This window comes from Podarcis gaigeae (assembly GCF_964106915.1).
Source record: "Podarcis gaigeae genome assembly, chromosome: 1".
NCBI lineage: Eukaryota > Metazoa > Chordata > Lepidosauria > Squamata > Lacertidae > Podarcis > Podarcis gaigeae.
The window spans coordinates 78,781,425-78,803,078 of NC_139678.1; the positions used below are offsets into that span (position 1 = coordinate 78,781,425).

At 38.9% G+C, this 21,654-nt stretch overlaps 1 protein-coding gene across 4 annotated transcripts in view; it reads right to left on the reverse strand.

Moving 5' to 3' along the window:
• Positions 1-800: 800 nt before the first annotated feature.
• The window catches only part of CPT1A (carnitine palmitoyltransferase 1A), a 47,640-nt gene continuing 26,786 nt past the window's right edge, over positions 801-21,654 (reverse strand). For 2 of the 4 annotated variants that reach the window (XM_083756730.1, XM_083756731.1), the window contains exons 9-19: positions 20,566-20,650; positions 17,390-17,585; positions 16,304-16,492; positions 15,105-15,210; positions 14,029-14,145; positions 11,480-11,644; positions 9,445-9,579; positions 8,132-8,284; positions 7,160-7,264; positions 4,999-5,091; positions 801-3,078 (exon numbers count right to left, since the gene is read on the reverse strand). In XM_083756730.1, coding sequence (XP_083612856.1) covers positions 2,992-3,078; positions 4,999-5,091; positions 7,160-7,264; positions 8,132-8,284; positions 9,445-9,579; positions 11,480-11,644; positions 14,029-14,145; positions 15,105-15,210; positions 16,304-16,492; positions 17,390-17,585; positions 20,566-20,650 — 1,431 coding nt within the window. In that variant the 3' untranslated portion in view covers positions 801-2,991. Of the gene's footprint in view, positions 3,079-4,998; positions 5,092-7,159; positions 7,265-8,131; positions 8,285-9,444; positions 9,580-11,479; positions 11,645-14,028; positions 14,146-15,104; positions 15,211-16,303; positions 16,493-17,389; positions 17,586-20,565; positions 20,651-20,974; positions 21,063-21,654 lie in introns of all 4 variants that reach the window. The other 2 variants (XM_083756728.1, XM_083756729.1) reach the window with 1 other exon arrangement.

Genomic DNA, 21,654 nt, shown 5'->3' on the forward strand with positions numbered 1-21,654 from the left:
CCATGTCATATTCTTAAACTTCTTCCCTCACACCCGCTTCTTGTGGCACAGCAGCAGCATGCACAGGGCAGCATCAAGTAATTAGGGCAGGAAAAACCCTTGTCAGAACAGTGCAGTTTAATCATCCTCCCATAGAAGCCAACTCCTTGGGTGGAGGAGGCTTTGCCAGCCCCACAGTAAATTTTTTTGAGGGGGGCAATGTTGATAGGCACTTCCATTGTGTGCGTGTGCAGTGTCATGTGATTTTGTGGGACGGGGCCCACATATACACGATTAGAATATGCACAATTAAAAATGAGCATTCTTTACAGATTGACAAGCATCATGCTGCCAGAAATCACTTCCACAGAAAATGAGTTCAGTTCCAAATATTCCAACTTTTGTGATTAAATAGCATACACCTAAATCCATGCATTGGGAAAAGAACCGAGGGGGTGAAGTGCTTTTCACTGGGCTTTTTAAAGTCTGGAATGTACCACTTCTGAATGCAATTAGTATGCAATAGAAAGCCAGTTTTCACATTCCAATTAGAAATGGAAATAGGTTCAGTGTCTTAAAGCTTCTGTTTATACATAAATATAAAGATAATTAATTACTCATTACTATCCATGCATATTGTTGCATTTTTCATTTTCAAAAGCCCTTTTAAAAATCAGTGTAAGATCAATACATCTAAGTAGACTCTTTTTTCTAGCATATATAATCCGTGACAATTCTTTTGAAATGAATGTTCTTTGGAATTTATAAGACTATGATAGAAATGAATGTGTTCCCACATCTATGAAATAAAATCACATACATCAGAATATTAATTTCTTTATTAAGGATAACCTATGCTTACTGTGCGTTTAAAGATTTACAACCAATGGAACATTATTTACATGCAGTTGACATTCTGAGAGGATACAAACCAAGTCTTTTTAGAAATTGTTTGGTGTCAAATAAAAAATGCACGACAGCTTAACCCTCCAAACACTTGCAATAAAAAAAAGGTTGTCCTCCGCCAATTACATTCCCTTAAAGAATGCAAAAATTGCATTGATAATGCATTAACTATGATTACATTGGAAATATCTAAAACCTGAGTCAAACCTAAGTAAGCTCTTAATAAAAAAGATTATTTACCTTAAAATTAATATATTAGTCAGTGGACAATATAAAGCATATGAACAAAGCTCCAAAACACTGACTCTTAACTTGCTGCTGTACATTGATTAGACACCATGCTGCATTTTAGGATTCATTCCCACCCCAAATTTTGTTTATTTACTGTAGTTAATCAAACGTAACATGTTCCACCCATTCCTGTGGGGGGCTCTGTACTCTAATATCTATTTACAGAGCATTGCCATCTGACCTTCATTTTATACCCAAGCCGACATGTTGAACAACCAAGAATATTATTAATATTCTTCATCTCAGGAAGAGACCTCCTCACACCCTCAATTTGTTTTAAATGTTAAAAGTTCTGGAACATTAGGATTGAATATTAAAATCTCTGAACATGTTGCATGATCATTTTTATAGCCTAATTCATATAAGCAGATGTAATTGCTGCACTAAACTCTTAGTTTTATTTAAAGATTGCCAAGAGGACTTTGCTGTTATATTTTTGTAATGTTAATATTTTTAGGCTTTTTAGTGTACTTTGTGCCAGCCATGAGCCCCCATACAATTGTCCTTGTAATTCTCATTACAAATTCTCTGGTAATGTTATTCATGATTTGCCATGCCTTCTATTTTTAAGACATTGAGTTTGGGATCACATATTTTAACCATGACCTAAGTATACTGAAGGTTTCTCCATTATAATTTTTCATGATTGCACATAAGGCAAGAGTTGCTTAAGGCAAACGGCAATGTGCCACCTAGGCTGAGACTAGCTTGCACTGTGAATTGTCCCACAAATTTTGCATCTGATGGCTAACTTTCCTGAAATATAGGGAAATGTTATGAAATGTGGCAGCTTTCACCGATATTGATCTCCCATTTGAAACAAAAAAGTTCTACTGAAACTTTTTATAAAAAACTAGCATAGAAATTACTCCTGTCTCAAAGGAAAGGGCTTTCATTAGGTTAAAACCAAAGGAAATTTCATGTTGGACCATTCAAATGCAACACCATACAGAAATGTGCTGACTTTTACCCAAATATACCTAGATAAGTTATTGTGAATTAGCAACTCTATTTCCAAGTTCAGCAGTTCTACTTTCCATATCTAGCAGACAATTTACAAGTTAATACAAAACACCCCACAGTGTAATAATGTCCTGCATTTAGAACCTTGTTTTTTTGATGTACTGGAATACATGTAAAACAGGCCCATTCACAACGTAAGTGAGAATGCAGAAAAATACTAGGGCATGTATATTTTTTAAGTGTGTTCAATTGTCGCAGTTGCGGGTAGAGCAAATATTTCATCAGTGACCTATGGCAATATAAGCTTAGTTCCAAGCAACAAAACATTTTTTTCACTTAGCACATTACATTAGATTTGCCAGAATATTATTTTACGTTCAGCTTAATGAAATGCCTTTATTTAAAATGAATGCCCGAAGTTGTCACTTACTGATTAAAAAAACCCCCAGCAGATACATTAATTGATGGTTTGCTACAGGTACTTTTCAAGTCAGGTTTTTTGTTGACATGAGATTGGAATGCACTATTTTAATCCCTTCATTTATAGAATACAGGTAGAGAGATTTTAAAGTAAGAAATGATCAAATGTACACCAAATTAGGACAGGTCTAGACATCTTAACTTGTGGCCAGTTTGCAGCTCTTCTAATAACACAGAGAATATAAAAAGTCATATCTTGGGGAGAAGAAAACTCTTCTGATCAACTGTAGTAATGGATGTTGGAACTTCTCCCAATAATACTTATTTATATAACTCTGAATGGATTGCTGCATAGCTGCCTTGTTTTCAGCCACTGATCAGAAGAGTTCTCACTGCCAACACAGGATGCTTAGTTGACTTGCTGTTAGGGAATCACTTGGTTGAATTTTTGCCAAGACTGAACAAGTTATGGATGTCACACAATGCTTGTTTGATGTTCTTTCCGAAACGATGGGAATTCTAAACAATAAACAGAGTAAGAAATCCATATTTAGTTACATGGAACTCTCATTATTATAGAGTTCATAGTGTGTACATACATAACATAGCTACAAACCAGAGAGAGTACTATGATAATTCATATTTATATTCCGGTTAGAATCTAATGTGCGCTGCTCTGATTATGGGTGGTTTCTATCACTAGAATGGGGAGGGAGGCAATTTTTAGTGATTCCTGCCCTCTCCCCCCAGCCATAGCTGTCAACTTTTCCCTTTTCTGGTGAGGAATCCTATTCGGAATAAGGGAATTTCCCTTAAAAAAAGGGAAAAGTTGGCAGATATGCCCCCAGCAGCCTTCTGTTTATTCCAAAAATCTGCTCCAGATGCCCCCCCAACCCTCCAGAACAGACTTGGAGGGAGTTGGGGAATTGCCAAAAATTGCCTCCCTCCCTGTTCTGCTGATGGATCCTTTCAGCAAAGTGACATCCACTGGATCCCACCATCTATGAGTTTTAAAAAACAATTTCATAGATAAATATGTAATTTCCAACTGGTGGAAAAAAATGCCAGAAACTGGTTTCACCTTAACAGTAGTATTGGACTATGGAGATATAATGCAATACACAGTAGCAATCATTCTTTTCTTATAAATGAGAACCTGCCGATAACAATACAAAGTCTACAGGTAAATATATCAAGTAATTCACACCATACAAACGAGGGATTTATATGTGCAGGTTTTCAAGTGAATGATTTACTTCTCTTGATACATATTTGGGGAGGAGAAGGAGGGGGAGATATTAACTGTTTGCTATTACTTCTTTGCTGTATTTGTTTTATAATATCAGTCTGCTCAGAGCTTGATCCACAAGGCGGTGTACCAGTTAACACACACCATTTTCATTCACTATCTCTAAAATACCCCAGGAGCTTAGAATAATTTTTGTTGCTCCTTAGACAGAAGTCTCATTGTTAAGTGGTCAAGAACAAATAAGATTAAAATGTTTCTTGTATCTGATTCTTTTCTTTGTTTGCAACATACTGTGACTAGGTTGCACAGTTTGATTTGGGGAAGGATGGGAAAGTTAAAGGACCTCTAGTCCCCACAAACTCCATAAAGTCAAGAAGGCCTAATGAAAAGGAATGTGCCTTGACCAACAGCAGTGAATCCAAATTTCCTGTGATACTAAAGAACACAACATATTTTAAAAACTAGCATCAGGTTTAAAGAGATAACATCAATTCAAGTATCAGAGAAAAGGCTTCTCTAAAAGTAACTAAGCATATGAAGCATTATAATCTATACAGAAGTTCTAGTAAACGTAACTGATTACAGTTAGTAGCAGCATCCATTCTGCACCAGGATATCTGGGACAAGCTAACAACATGGTTGAGCAAGAAACTGTGCAAATAAGGAGACAGGTCAATGACATTTTGGATAATGTGAGGTTATATGAACAAAGGAAAAATATTTGTAATAGCACTGATTAGATCAATCTGGACAATAGTTTGGAGAGATGGAACAACTGTCATGGTACTTGAGCCTGTGACATACTCCAGGATCGTCTAACCTGAGACATTCTGTCTCCTAAGACAGACCAGTTCTGAAGCTTCGGGGGAAATACAACAAAATAATATAACATCACATAGGACAGCATATTGTACAATACTGCTTGGACTATGAATGATGACTGCTCAATACAAGCAAAATATTTGCATATTTATCGGGAACAGAAAACCATAGTATCCATAACAGATATAGTCTAGAAAACATGTAGCTTATATTTTGAAAAATCTGTTGGGTTATTTTTTTTTTTTTAACTTTTAGACTCAATCTTCTGCCAGACAAATATTTTAAAATATCCCAAACATGAGTTTCTCTAACAGAACACTAGGCCTATTAAACGAGTGTACAGAACGCTCTGGACTTCAGACACTTACTGTTTCAGGGCAAGAAAATTTGCTGGATACATGGAAATTGATAAGATTATCACCCACAATTATATATGAGACACCATAACCATCATCAGCAACCTGTGGAAGAAGCATTTGGAGTGTGTTAATATACATTAATGTAAAAGCCTCTAATGATTTATCTTTTAAAATCCTCTTAAGAAATGGCCCATAGAAGAATAGACTTTGTTCAGATGTAATGATCAACTATGATTTATTGTTACAGGAATGAGCCTAGATGAGCCTTAGACTTGCATGCTCTCCCCTCCTCCCTTGTGGCACAGCCACAAACAGATCTGAAGCTTTCCCTTCTGTGTCCAATTAACCACAGTTTAGCATGTTATGTGCACCATAAATAGTGGTTAATATGAACCATGGTTTATTAAAATAAGCCAATTTCATAAAGGTTTGAACTTAGCTTGATTTGGTAATCCACAGGAAAGAATAATTGCAGTTTGTTTGGGTTCAGAAGAGATGCTAAACACGTCTGATCTTTTCTTTGACTGTGCCAGAAAAGAGGGGAGGGGGGAGTGCCCCAACCCAAGACTCACCTACTTTCCCATAATGATAAGATGGTTCTAGAACACCCTGGGCACATATTCTGTATTACCACCAAAGGTATTCTGAAGACGCTATGCCCATTAAAAAAAAAAACAAAATTCAAGTGGCAAATGTCAAGCTTCTATGTTTTAATGAATTATATATGAAAGCGTTCATGGCCCAAACACAGAATTATCAACTAAGTTTCTAAACAAACTCAAATCTGTATAAACCTTGCTTTCTCACCCCAGGCATATTTCCTTTGACCACAATATTTAATGTATCTAGGGAGAAAGGCCTTGACCAACATGGCAACATGAAGGGAAATTGCTAGAGTTTGTTTGCTAAGTGTTTTCTGGGGCTCTATTTATATAATCAAACATTTAGCATTTCCTTAAGTGTTTTATTTATTTATTTACTTGCCTCTATATTGACCAACATCTGAAGATCATAAGAGTAGTTTACAATATAAAAACACAAAAATACATACCACAGTAACAAACACAATCCCCTTCCTGCCCAGTTTAAAAGGCCACAGATGGTTTAATTAGCCAAAGGCCTAGGAGAAGAGGAATGTTTTTGTTTGGTGCCTAAAGATATGCAACAAAGGCACCAGGTGAGCCTCCCTGGGGAGAGCATACCACAAGCACGGAGCCACCACAGAAAAGCCCTGAATGTATGTTTTACATACATTCTCAGAAATTTCTGTTAATACGGTGGTACCTCGGGTTAAGTACTTAATTCGTCTTGGAGGTCCATTCTTGACCTGAAACCGTTCTTAACACCACTTTAGCTAATGGGGCCTCCCGCTGCCGCTGCACCGCTGGAGCACAATTTCTGTTATCCTGAAGCAAAGTTCTTAACCCGAGGTACAGTGGTGCCCTGCAAGACGAATGCCTCGCAAGACGGAAAACCCGCTAGACGAAAGGGTTTTCCGTTTTGGAGGTGCTTCGCAAAACAAATTTCCTATGGGCTTGCTTCGCAAGACGAAAATGTCTTGCGAGTTCCTGTGGGTTTTTTTCCCTTCCCCCCTTTTCCCAAGCCGCTAAGCCGCTTATCAGCTGATCCGCTAAGCCGCTTATCAGCTGATCCGCTAAGCCGCTAATAGCGCTAATCCGCTAATGGGCTTGCTTTGCAAGACGAAAAAACCGCAAGACGAAGAGACTCGCGGAACGGATTCTTTTCGTCTTGCGAGGCACCACTGTACTATTTCTGGGTTAGTGGAGTCTGTAACCTGAAGCGTCTGTAACCTGAGGTACCACTATACAATTACTGGGCTGTGGGGGCACTTGGTTTAATAGAATGACAATTTACCTAAGACCATACAGTAAGTTCATAAGCTAAAATTGAAACTGCAGACTCCGCGGCTAACAGTTCATTTGCTTTGCCATTACACTAGCTCTTTTCCTCATAGAGATGAGAGCTCAAGGTTTACAACGTCATGGTCCTATGACTTGCTGTGTCAGCTCACGGAATGCTTGCCATGCCAGTTTGAGGATAATATGTTACACTGAAAGTATTTTTGCTATACCAGGCAGGTATAACTGGCAGAAGTGTACTTAGGGCAATGGTGCTTGCCTCTCTTAAAGGCAGATACCATTCAACTTACAGGTCCAAACCCTCCACCGCTGGATTCCATTTCAGGGTTCTTATTCAGATCAATATGCTGTTGGGGTGTCTGACTGGTTGAAAGTCTCCACGGTTCTGCCAAAACCTGAGAAAATAAGCAGAACAGCACAGTTAGCAAGGGGTGTAGTTCTACCAAACAACCCATTCCTCCTTCTGCAAATATTTTCTTCTTTTGAAGCACTGGGTCTGCAGTTTCCTAATGGAAGCATGTCAGCAAGCAATTGTACTGTCACAATATTCCAATGTGCACCAGAATGAATGGAGATCATTAATTTTATTACTGTATATGCCACTTTCATGCCAAAATGTCTTCTGATTAAAACATCAGTGTGACTGGTAGATTATAGGACATGTCAATGCTCTTTGACAAAGAAGCGTGTTTTAGATTTTCACATGATGTGAGAATGCTGCTCATTAAACTATGCTGTGCTCCAGCAAGAATGTAACTCTGCCACTGAGCATGAGCATTCGTGAAAATGGTGCTTTGTGGAATATATTGAATACAGCAAGGTTGATGCACATGTGTGTATGAATCATTGCACCATCAGATATTCCTGTTCCCAACTAGCAACACTAAGATAGACTTAGGGTACAACAGCTCATGGAGCTCTCTCAATATTGGATAGATTTGTAATCCTTGTTTGGAAATTTTTAAAAAGCATTTAGGAAGCTGCTTTATATTGAGTTAAACTATTTGTCCATATGGCCTACTGCTGTCTTTTCTTTTAAATGTTTATGAAAATTTTATTTATTTATTTATTTATTGATCATATAATTATGAAATGTAAATCAGTTGTTTTAAATTAGGCTTAAATTACATTTCTTTAAGATACAAAACTAGTTTCCTTCCATGCTTCAAAATGCCCAGAAACATGGCATCGCTTTGTATGTCAACCAAAAAATACAGTTCCCACTTCTTATGTGATCAGTAGCACATTATATCACTACTCACCTCCTTAAGGAAAGGAGATTCAACAGCGAGGTATTTGGACACCACATAAAGGCAGAAAAGGTGGCGATCAATGCCGGAACCAGTCATGGCAAGACGATACAAGTGCTGATGATTATCAGCAGCAGCCTTGAACAGAGCACGCTTCTTTTCAATCTGAGGATTAAGGGAGGGAAAATTCAAAATGTTCATTTTAAAATAGCATTAGAGTAACCTGAAAGCCTAGAAAAAGGCAGAACATTATGGGCACATGCAGAGCTCTCTTTTAGCTTTCTCCGCCTTCAGCATCCTGCTGCTACAGTTTCCTATCACATTGCAAATGCTTTTTTAAAATTCCAGGGATGTTTTGGTAACCCTGTTGAAATTCCTAATAAAGGGTAGTAGTAGTAGGGGCCAGGGAGTAGGGAATCATGGAAGGGTACTGTTGTACATATACAGATATCTATGTACTTCTCTGTATTGCAGAGTCAACTAGCAAAATTCAAATTAATGGTATGTTAACTTAATACATTAATGGATCTCTTCATAAATTAATGGATCCTTTCATATTTCAGAGTAAAAGTCTGAAAAAATGTCCACATCAGTCAGTGTGACTGTGATATTTCAAGACAGTCTCTCAAACTTTGGATTGGTTTGGAGAATATAGACAGTTCTTATATAAAATTAGGGTACTTGTGTACCGGTATATTGGACACAGAGCAATTCAAAATAGTTCAGCTATTATAGGGTTCCCTCATGCCCTACATCATCTCTGGGAAGGTTGGGAGAACTCTCCAGAACAGCTTATGGGGAGAGGGGAAGCAGAAATACTTGCACTGACAGAGCAACTGTATTGGCATGATGTTGAATTCCAATTGAGTCCTAATATAGAAACATGTGTTTTTTCTAATTTTCTCAGCTAGAGAGTTTCATCACTGACCACCAGATGGTGCAAATCAGAAATGTTGGTTTTCCCATCCTTGATTTCACACAGTTATAGTAGCTTACAAATGTCTATTTCAATATGCTTTATTTCAGAAAGGAAAACACACACGCAGCATAAGATAGCATGCTTATAATACTTAATATGCTCTATCTAAAAGTGGTGAGGCATATTTCAGATAAAGGTAAAAGTTGGATTTTGCTGCAGCAGAATTTCTTATTATTTTCTTGTATTCCTTACAGTTTCTCCTAACAAGGGCTCCATATGGCCTGATGGCGCCATTTTAACTGCTATGCTGGAGAAGAAAGCAGCAATATTTGTTTCCCAAGAAGCTGCATGCAACTGTACATAGAAATAAAAGCAAAGCTATAACTGATTGCTACATTAAACTCACACTTTCAGTTGGATCATCCATAGCTCGCACAAATTTGCATGACTGGACAGTACATGAACGAACTGTTTCTGTTCTGCCTTCTCTGAATAGGCGGGTCATTGATGCTTCATATGTTAAGCAGAATTTCCCCATGTCCTAAAAATAATTCAGAGAGAGATTTAGATGCAAGCAGCAAGTTCAAGCCCTGAGAAACACTGGGTACATGCAACATATGCTGAATTAACATAAAGAATCCACAACCTAAAAATTATGCACCAAATAAATGACAAGGACTCATTTATAGTGTTGATGGAAATATTATTTCCCTCAATGTGTTCTGTGTTCTCAGTGATCTCTGTTAGAAGACTGGCAAGTGACACATTAGCTGAATGAGTACCTGCTGAAAAGTATGTGTGCATTGTGTATGTCTCCATCTCTCATACATGCACACCAGCTTCATGGTTGTGTGCAGAAAAATATATGGGGCATGTATGTGTATGAGCACATATCCCACATATTGGTGAGATGCCATTATGCACCCAATAAGCAATACCTTGCATCACTCATGTCAGTGTGATATTCTACATGGCTGCATGGAACCAGTTTTCATAAACAGAGAAAGAACATGCATGTGTATGTAGGAAGACTTTCAGCACCATACAGTGGTGCCCCGCAAGACGAACGCCTCGCAAGACGAAACACCCGCTAGACGAAAGGGTTTTCCGTTTTGGATGCGCTTCGCAAAACGAATTTCCCTATGGGGTTGCTTCGCAAGACAAAAAAAATCTTGCATCCCCCCCGCGGGTTTTTTTCGCTTTTTTCGCCCTTTTCTTAAGCCACTAAGCCGCTTATCAGTTGTTCCGCTGATAAGCCGCTTAACAGCTGATCGCTGGAAGCCACTTGACAGCTGTAGCGCTAATCCGCTAAGCTGTCAATGGGCTTGCTTCGCAAGACGAAAAAACCGCTAGACGAAGAGAATCGCGGAAGGAATTCTTTTCGTCTAGCGAGGCACCACTGTATTATGTTTCCTATTGAGACAAGGTATATCCAGTAGGGCTTAGTTTACAAAGGAGTATACTGTCAGCCCTCTAAACTGGAGTTCCCTAGCTTCTTAGCTTTTCTTCATTAGGAAAAGCCATTACTACTCGGATGTTTGTCTACTGAGAAGTAAATCCTATTGAGTTCAACGGGACTTGCTTCAAGGTAAATCTGCACTGGATTGTCCCTGCAGTTGTGTTTTTCTGCATTCTTTCCAGATCTGCCATGTGCTTTTTGAGAACTGAATTCCATGTTAAGGATCTTCAAGGAGGAACTCTCTCAAAAACATTTCGAAAACCAAGGTATGCAATGCTGCTTAGATCACTCACGTAAACATGCTTCTTCAAACCTATGATTCATTGAGAGCTATATGAGTAAGACTTTTTTGAGAAAGCATAAGCATGGATTTGACAAAGGCATAGGTTATTAATAATTTTGCAAGGAATGTGAGTTACAAAATTATTCTAGGGATCCAGAAGTCTCTTTACAGTAGGCAACTGATATTTCCATACTAGCTTTCCCACACAGAATTAGCCATCCTTTGTTAACTACCTTTTAATGGAGCAGTCTGGTGATGTTAATGTCAAAGCATTGCATTTGTATTTTGTATTGCAAAGTATTTTCTGTGATGTCATGTTTCTGAGACCTTATTTGTGACTTTTTAAATACGGTACAATGCAACAGCAGTCCCAGCCTGTCCAGGGTAGGCAGGTGAAGCACCATGAATGTGTTTCAGAAAAAGATTGCCGTTTGCAGATTCAGCCCATTTTATTTCTTGCTTTTTGATACTGCTCGCAGATAAGCGATGAACTGCTCCTTAAGTTACTGTTCCTGGGGAAGGAGACAGTCGCAGCCCTTTAATTACTAGTTTCCTTGCATTATTATTTTCTCATTTATAATGCATTCTTTCATTAAAGAGAAATGAAAGGAAACCATTATTTAAAGTGCACACAAACACACAGATAGATATTTCTTTTATAAAGTATCTCATACAGAACACCATGCTGAGGATACTTACTCGGTAATGAGCAAGCTGCAGGGCAAGTTGCACAAATGCATCAGGGCTAGTCTTTGTTTTCTTCATCAATCCTTTCCCAAATGTGTCAAAAGGAAAAGAATGGAAATCCACATCCTCTGCTAGAGGCCTTGCCACGGCCAGGGACCTCTCAATCACTTCTTGGCACTAAACAGTAGCAAGTGTTACATCACAAAAATAGTTCCGCGCATTTTATATTTTCATTTTTGTCATTAATTACTCACCCTTCACCCTGAGGTCCCAGGGCAGGTTAAAACACAGCATTAAAAACAGTTTAAGAAGATGAAAATTACAGGTTTTTGTTTAGCAATTTAATTTTGCTTTGGAGCTTAGTTTCAAAAGTAACAGTTTCTTGCAGTTCACACAAATGGAAATTTGCCGTGAATCTAGTAAAAATTCTAGCATGGAAAGATTTATTAATTCTCTATTGTTCTGAATATAAAACCAGCAACACTTAAAAGAAATGTTTCTAGTCACCTGCCCCTCACTCCTAACCCCATTCTATTTACCAGTGCTGGACAGTTCCATTAGTTTGTTGTACAAAAAGATAACCAAAAATAAAAAAGCAAATGCATTAAAAATATATTTTTATATGAATTCTGAAAAATGTTATGAGCGTACAAACAAATTGTACTACTTAAAAAGTACAATTTTGAAAAATGTTACTGAGTTATGCCAACAATGTTGTCAAACACAGTTTAAATAAAGTGATGAAGTTACAGAAATAAGAGTACAGTGGTACCTCTGGTTGAGAACGGGATCCATTCCAGAGACCCGCTTGCAACATGAAAAGAGTGCAACCCGCAGGTATGACTGTAGAGCCTTTCTAATAAGCCACTGAAGGTCAGCATTTGGAATTGGGAAATATTAGCACTAGCCAAGCTAGTTCAGTATATCCAGAACTGCTTATGCAATTTAGACACCTTCACATACATATTAAGTGTGATGTGAAACCCAATGAGGCATAGGAATTCAGGCCTATGGCAAGTGCATGTAAAGACCTGCTGGATGAAGCCCGTGGCCCATCTAATCCAGCATCCCTGTTCCCAGAGTAGACAACCAGGTCCCTGTGAGAAGCATGAAAGCAGGAGTGTATTTTGGAATGATCTAAATTTAACATTCCAATAATGAGGACAATGGGCAGGAAGCGGAATGGCATGAGATCTTTGCCCAGGCAACTGTGGGAAGATCTGTGCCTCTTTAATGATGTAGAAGATTTTGCACAAGAAAACTTGGGCATGTAAAAAAAAAAAAAGCATTCAAAGTGCTGGTTATGACCTATAAATGCCTAATACAGCTTGGCTCCAGGCTTTCTGAAGGACAGCATCTCTATGTGCCTGCCCAGATTCTGGGATCATCAAGGGAGGCCTTTCTCTTGGTCCCACCACCCTCACAGGCACATTTGGCAAGGGCCTTCTTGGTGGCTGCTCCTGAATTGTGCAACTCCATTCCACAGGAGGCTAGGCTGTCCCTCTCTCTGCTTTCCTATTTTTGATGAGACAGGTCACTGGCCACTAACTGGTCAATGTTGAGGCATGGTCTTCTAATGGTGGGTGTTGTATATTTTCTTCTTTTGCTTTTAACTGGTTTTTAAATGGGTTTCTTTTGATTCAGTGCTTTTTGAATATGGCAACTTGTTTCATTATATATATATATATATATATATATATATATATATATTTGCTTTCGTAGATTTTCACGGGTACAGGAATGCAGGTTTTGGTGTCCTCGGGTGTCTTCCCGTGTAAAAGTTGGGGTGTCTAGGCGACGTTTCGACGAGGTCTCACTCGTCATCTTCAGGCTGGTGCTTTCGGCTTCTTGTTACTGGAACAGAGCGGGATCTCAATGTTTGAGTTCCTATAAATACTGTAGAGGGGGTGTGGTGTCTAGCCTCCAATGTTCTGGGCAGAGAGGAAGTTCCCAGGCTAGTGTTCCCAGGAAGTTCCCAGGCTAGAAAAGGCACACTAGCCTGGGAACTTCCTCTCTGCCCAGAACATTGGAGGCTAGACACCACACCCCCTCTACAGTATTTATAGGAACTCAAACATTGAGATCCCGCTCTGTTCCAGTAACAAGAAGCCGAAAGCACCAGCCTGAAGATGACGAGTGAGACCTCGTCGAAACGTCGCCTAGACACCCCAACTTTTACACGGGAAGACACCCGAGGACACCAAAACCTGCATATATATATATATATATATATATATATATAACTGATTGGTGTGTTTTTTAGCTGAATCGTGTGTTTTTTAAATTCATGTTGTAAGTTGCCTGCACTGGGAAAAAGGCAGGATATTAATTAATTCAATAATTTCTGTGATTTGCATGTGAAAACAGATTAAAAAATAACAACAATTATAATGTGCAACACTATCAGGTTTTCTTCCTAGCAGATCTCATGAAAATACATCTCTTGGTTAATTTAAGTCCTAGCCAGACAATAGCTATCTTTACTGAAAAATGGACAGATGAGCACTTCAATCAGCAGGATGAAAGTTGCAATATTGATCCAGAAGTGGCTTTGCACTTACTTCTTCAGGGATTTCCCACTGCAGTCTGGTAGGCATAGGAATGCCTAAAATAGCTTCTCCTTTGCAATGGCCATCTTCGGTGTAGCCCAGCTCAAGACAGTCGGAGGACATCACATTCTGGGAATTAGTTCGGGGTTGGAAGAGGGAAGCAAGGAAAGCACATCATTACATACACCATAAATACACTGGTATAAAACATGAAACATGCTTAAATCACTATAGAAAACCTCTGAGATTTAAAAAAAAGGATCTAGAGGGGAAAAGAGGATCAGCACCCTTGTTATTGCTACTATTTTACAAAACTTATTGTACCTTGAGTTGTTTAAAATTGCCAACCTTGCCTTTTAGCATTTGATACTTATCTGCATTTAAGAGCACTTAAATCTCTTCTGATTGTTACTGGATAATTTTGGGGGTGAATATGTGTGCATGTTAAAGGTGACTACCCCAGAAACTGGAATGGAAGCAAACACTGGTCGAGAGAACTCCTGATTCACCATTCAAGCAGGTCCAAAGGTTTGCTTTAAAGGCAGAAATGTATCAGTCTGTGCTGGAACATGGGAACAGGCTTAGAAAGGCTTTAGTTAAGTTGAAACCATGCACCGGGCTGAAGAAGATACAAGGATTATTAGTAGCTCTGAGTGACCTCCTTGAGGCGCCCTACACACTGATAAGGCTTAGGATCACGTCAATGCCTAAAACAATGGAAAACTGTTTCTATGTTTACCCTGTGGCCTATCATTTGCCAATACAGAACGAGATTTTAGTTGTGAGCTTGGGAGGGCAGAAATAAAGGAATCTGAGCAACAAAATGTTTCACAGACATTAGGGAACAGAGATAAGTGGTATTTTCTTCTTTTAACTTCATCTAAGCTTCGTCTTAGTTCTACAGAAGCAGGCTTTTCTAATGTATTTTTGTGCTGTAACTTTTCTCTTCTCTGGAACACAGAGAGAAGAAAAGTGCTTTTAGATTCCATGCCCGCTGCTTGCAATAATGTTACACTGAGCAAAGCTTTTTAAGTACTGTACCAAGTTTGATTTTGGTTTGCCTCCACTTTGAATATTCACACACTCACCTCCCAAAGATGGCCAACAATAGGAGCATCTGCCCAAGAATGTTCCGTATTCAGGCCCATTTTAGCATTCTTAAACACTACAAGAGTGAATGACTTGTCAAACCACCTATGAGAGACAGAAAGTTCCCGCAACATTGTGTTACTGAAAGCTATACCTTTGCAAATAAAGACTTGCTATTCACCTAAAAAGAAAAGTTAGATTTACCATACATTTATAGCAGCAACTTCAAAGTGAAATGAGTAATGAACACAAGGTTGATCAGTATGAAATAAGAACTTGTGAAACTTAACATACATGATATGAAAGCCATGTAGACCCTGGGCAGCTGAAATGCGCAGCTGCATCACATATTACAAAAAATAAAAAGCAGGTAAGATTAGTTAACATAGCAAAATAGTTTGTTTTATCCAAGTTTTACAACAGGCAAATCAACAACACAGTCATTCCCTCTTCCCAGGAAGTGTATTCTGCGGTGGAAGGGGCTAGGGAATTCTTAGTACCCTCACCAAGAAGGTACAATCCCTGGCAATCTCTGAGAGAAACTATGTAGTTATATGTATGAAACACGTATTTGTAAATAAATATCCAGGGGCACTTCACTATAGGTTAGAAATGTGACATTCATCAAATGCTTAAAAAAGAAAATCCAGAGCTAAGAAAAATATCACAAGCACATCTCATCTTAAAAAAGAGAGAGAGAAAAGAAAAGAATTATTTAAAGAATTATTTAAATATTTTAATGGTCCTTAAGTAAAATATGTAACAAACTATATTAAAGCAAGTTATGCCTTTCATACGAATGGCACTGAACAAAAGAACTGTTTTGTTGGTGCCATTTTGATTCTCAGTGTAAGAGATAATACACTAAGCCCACAACTTATGTGAGGGTTATGTTCCGGCGATTGCACCTAAAGCCAAAACCATGTACATTCAAAGCACATTGGGTTCAATGGCGAGTGGGATTGCTAATGTCATTTCCTCCGGAACCCCACCCACTTTCCACCCCCATTCATTCATTCATTCATTTAGTCCGGTACGTAAAGCTGAATGTGCACAAGTTAAATGTGTGTAAGCTGTGGGCTTACTGTATCAAAGTTCCAGGATAAAATATAAAACTACCACTATGTATGAACAAGGCAAGCGGGACACATATATAAAAAAGCAAAAGACCATGTCTGCTTCCCACACCCCAAAATACCTGTCATAGCATTTGCCATGTAGAAGTGCCTTTGCATAGGTATCCATTGATGTCACTGGGTCCTCTTCCCTGTAACCCTGAGCAGTGTCATCCAAAGTCACAAAGAAAGCTGCCTTTTCAACAGCATCCAAAGACTGCTTGTTCTTTCCGCGGGCAAAATATGTCTGGCGAGCCTTAGCCCAAGGTACTCTGCCAGAAAAATATAAACAGAAACATTATGCCAAGTCAGTGAATGCAACTAACCTTACAACCACCCTCTTTTAAATCAGATTTAAAGTAGTGCAGGGGAAAAAGAAGAATCAACAAACTCTGAAGGTGAAAAATGCAATTTCCACAGATAGTGAAGTCTAAAATGGAAGATGCACACAAGCTCTCTCAAGTTTATGTGAATACACTATTCAATGGCTTAAAATATGATAGTGTCTCTGGGCAGGTTCAGATGACCTTTATCCCTAGAACTTCTGTGTGCAGCAAGTTCAAGCACATATCTCAGGATCCTGAGTCTCCAGCCCTGCTCCTCTAAAGATGCACAGAATGCTATCTGAACACAAAGATCCCATGCTCAATGTGGAATCTCCCTATCCATGCATTACAAGTCCGAGATCCACAGATGGCAAAACGTTGCAAAATTGTCCAAACCACTGAACACACTGTATACTTGCCCACCCAAGAAATATCACTGGGTGTACCCAGCAAATTCTACAGTGCAACTATTAATAAATTGTTTGTAACCCTCCTCAGCTTGAGAAGCCCAGATACACTGTGCTAAGATCAGTCAGTCCATCTTACAATAGTATAAACACAAAAGCACTTGAAGACTTTATGGAACAGACTATACAGAATAATAACAGGGATAGTCAGCAAACATTTAGGCAGCTATAGACGAGCATGAGTTTGACCAAACTGTGGGAGGCAGTGGAAGACAGGAGTGCCTGGTGTGCTCTGGTCCATGGGGTCACGAAGAGTCGGACACGACTAAATAGCAACAACAACAATAACAAGCAGAAAGACTCTTAAAGCTGAAAGTAGCCCCAAATTGTTTTCCAGTTTTGAGAAATGATTGGCAATTGTTTTGGGGTGTCATACCTGTCTCCTGCCGTAAGAGCAGCTAACTTCTCTTCCCCTGGCTGGGGCTCTGATTTGTCATCTAGAATCCACTGCATCTGCTGTTCAATCTCCCGGGGTTTCAGCGGTCTGCCATCATAGTACAGCCATACTTTGTAATAGCATCCCTTATGGTACACAACAATGTGCTTGCTGTCTTTTATATGCTGGATAGTGTCTAGAATTGCAACCCAAAGTTTGGAAATGAGCAAAGATTTCCGTAATGTTTAAACTTAACATCTATGGAGTGCTCAGCTCCAAACTGCATACATTATTATTTCACATCCATTTGCTTGGCCTTAAATTGGTTTACGGAGTTAGGATGTCATCCAATGATGTAGCCTCATTCACAGAAGGACTTCTGTTGTGCAATGGCACTTCGCCTCCCAATGCTCCCCATGTGCTCACCCTAAAATCTGCTCCAGAGGACTGGGGAACAGAACAGATTTGGGGAAAACATGAAGGGAGAGGGAGAAGCTCCACTACAAAAGCATAAGCCCTTGTGCAAATGGGATGACTTCATTGGATGCAACCCGTAGACTTACAGCTATACACTATTTGTTCATGAATGATGATATTCATGAAGATGTCCAATATTAAAACAAGCACTGTGCTGTACCAAGTTGTCATTCTAAACTCTGCAATCTCCTATATGCACAGGCAGCTTTCTTTTGCATACTTCATAGTATCCAACAAACTATTCTGGAACCTCGGCAGGTGCAGCACTGCATTCCAGTCAAGCACCGATCAAGACACTTGGACAGCTGAGTAGACTGTACTATGGACATTCTGACAATGAAAACATATATATTCAGAAACACACGTATCTATACTTTTACTCAAAGCTGTAACTGTATTCCTGCTTGCTATTCCCCAATAATAGTAGTAATGATTCCAACAATCACTGGTTAAGGAGAGTCCTCTCGTGTGACTTTGCCACTCATTTTTCTTTCTTTTTACATGGAAAGTAAACGGAAGTGACCACATGGGGAAATTGTTCCCCATATCAAAGCCAGTAACTAGTTTTCTGTCTGAAGTTTTCAAGTGTTCTCTAACAAACCTTGATACTGGAGCATGGTAGTATGTCCAACTATGGCTGGAGGTAAAACTACATATCCTAATATTTAACATTCTATGGGCTGTATTCAACTAACTCACTGTTCTAGCGTCAATGGCATTTCCCTCCCACAGGGGGATGAAACCTTTCTCCTTAGTGGTACACTGAATGCAAGCCTATTTTTTTTTACAGTCAAGGAATGTAAATGCAAGAAAATTCAAGCTATGGGGGAAAAAAGAGATGCAGATATCAAACCTTCAACCAGGATGCAGTATAGTAACCGGAAAATTAACTATCACACAGAAAAAGCACTCCTTTTGTAGAAGTAATACACTCAAAATAAAGCCAGAAAATTGCGATTCATTGTCAAATTTTGATCACTATTTGTCATTACCAAAAGAACAGCATGCTTAGCAATGATTTAAGATAAATGAGTAATGAAATTAGAAATATTACCAAGAACATTAGTAGTGATTTTAGGTAACTGAGAGCATATTCAAAAAAAGTTTGCTTATTTTCTGTGATTCTATTATTTAAAAACGGGGCAAAATGTTGGGCTTATTACCAGTTGAATTAATAACTGCATTATGAAGTGTTTCATGGCACTTTTGCAAGGTCCAGTTCAAGGAAGTATATGAACCATCTGAGTCTGTTTCTATGCACAAGCTGCATTTTTCTCAACTAAATTATTTCACATTAGAAGACATTACATTTATCCTAAGGCAGATCCAGTTTCTTATTAACATTAGAAAATTAATACACCTTTACCTACTTTTCTTACTCTGGTTTGACAGGCTACCTCCCACCTTTGCCCTATTTGAGATAAACTGTGCAGATGAAGAGATCTGAAATAATATTTCCAGAAAATAAAGAGGAGCCCTGCTATGCATGTCTATGAAAGGGGTGGGAAAGAGGAGATGCTCACATTATTTTCTTCCCATTGTAATGAGGCTCAGCTAAAAGATCTCACCACATGCAAAGCAAAGAAGAAAGAAGGATCAACAGAAACAAAAGCAGAGTAATTCTACTGTGAAATATTCTCAGAACCATTAGAATTACTCTGCTGTTGATCCTCTGCTGTTGATCTGTTGATCCTTTTTTCTTCTTTGCTTTGTGATCCTTATTCCCTTATTGTGACCCAGCATGTGCAGCACTGGAGGAAATGGAACCAATCTCTCAGGATCAAGAACTATTTTGTTCTTGACCAACACAATTTTATCAGTAGAAAACAAGTTCATTAGAGAAATATTTTAAGAATGCATTCCCTGTTTGGGGTGACTTCACATAATGACCCTTCACCCCATTCCTGCAAGCCAATTTTAACATGCTATGTGAAAGGTATTCATCGGCTTCATGAAAATCTGCTCTCTTAAATCTATGGGGAGAGGTGTTAGTCCACCTTTCACAAAAATGGAGCATAGAGTTCCAAGGCTTTCTCTGTGGTAGTAGCTACACTCTGGGGTGTATTTTGATCAGAAGCTCACCTAGCCACTTTTCTCATTGTTTGGTGGCTGGTTAAAACCTGACTCTTTAAGAGAGCTTTTTAGTCACAGGCTTCTTGAATTGATACCATGCTAATATATTTAGGACCAGATTTTTAAAAATACATTTGTGAGGTTTTTATTGATTTTTAAGAAGTATTTTTATATCATCATTTTTATCATGATTTATGAAGTACAGTATACCACTTTGAATTTAGTTTTGGCAACACAGAAGAGGCGTAGAAATGTGATATACAAACCAAAAAATACATTTATATGATTCAACACCTGTTCAGGAACACACACACACAAACAGTTCTAGGAAGTGGCAGCAAATGGGAACAGATTCCTGTACCAACTCTCATCATTCATTATAATACGCCTCAATGTACTTAGTAGTGCGTTTGCACAACACTGAAATGGTTCATAACTTTTAAGAACTGGATCTTATTAGCATATTATAATGCAAATTATGGTGATTTCTCTGATGGAAAAATCACACAGCCTCACAAGATATGCAAATGTTGTAGGCTTAAGTTATCTGCTACATACATAGAAGATTAGGATGCAAAAGTGGGGAGGCGAAAACATTGACAGGATTGACAGGACTAACACTGTACCTGTCTCTGTGCCTGGTAAACGGCAAGTGTTGAACAAACGTTCATACTGAGAAGAGCACATTGGGATGGCATTGTAAATCATAAGCTGAAAGGAAAAAAGGAAAGTCAAAGAACCCATACCGGGTAGCAAATCATTTCCCGGGAGCACCTTTATTTTTATTTTTTTAAAGAGAAAGAACAGGGACAGCACATAATCATACAAGGTGAACCGGTGAGCAAGGTATTTGAAATGTGGATCAGGATTTTATCAACGGCTGCCACATATTTCAAGTGTACAAGTCACTCCATTCTCCTTGGGCTGCACACACTGCAAATATGAATGTTTGTTATTAGAATGGTATACTCAAGAAGAAATTCTGGAAGTATTTCAATTCTTTGATGTTCCTTTTCTTCAGCTGATTCAGCTTACCTGTTTCCTCTCCAGGAATACGGGATGTATTAAACATCCTCTCCCATTGTGCTGAGCAGAGTGGAACAGTGGATCCCATCAGAAGAATCTATGCCGCAAACGAGTGTTATGATTGCGTTTCACAAATGCACGTGAAGAAAAAAACACGTGTGAATCAGAAGGAATGCCAGAAGATTTGCGGATCCTTGGGGCCACTTCACATCTCATTTCCACAAGAGGAAATTGTGGCTCACCAACCTTCATCAATTAATATGCATATTCCACAGCATGTAAAGGTAAAGCGACCCCTGACCGTTAGGTACAGTCATGGACGACTCTGGGGTTGCAGCACTCATCTCGCTTTACTGGCTGAGAGAGCCGGCATACAGCTTCCGGGTCATGTGGCTAGCATGACTAAGCCGCTTCTGGCGAACTAGAGCAGCACACGGAAACGCCGTTTACCTTCCCACCGGAGTGGTACCTATTTATCTACTTGCACTCTGACGTGCTTTCAAACTGTTAGGTTGGCAGTACATGGCATGTACACACATGCAATTTCCCTGCAGGAGGCTTTATGCTTGTGCATTTTCAATATGCCAGCTTCCAAAATCCCTTTTTTATTCCAATTGCTCTTAAGCTGCCATATACATTCCAAAATTTATCCCTTTTCTGCACCCTTCAACATTATGCTGCATTGTGTT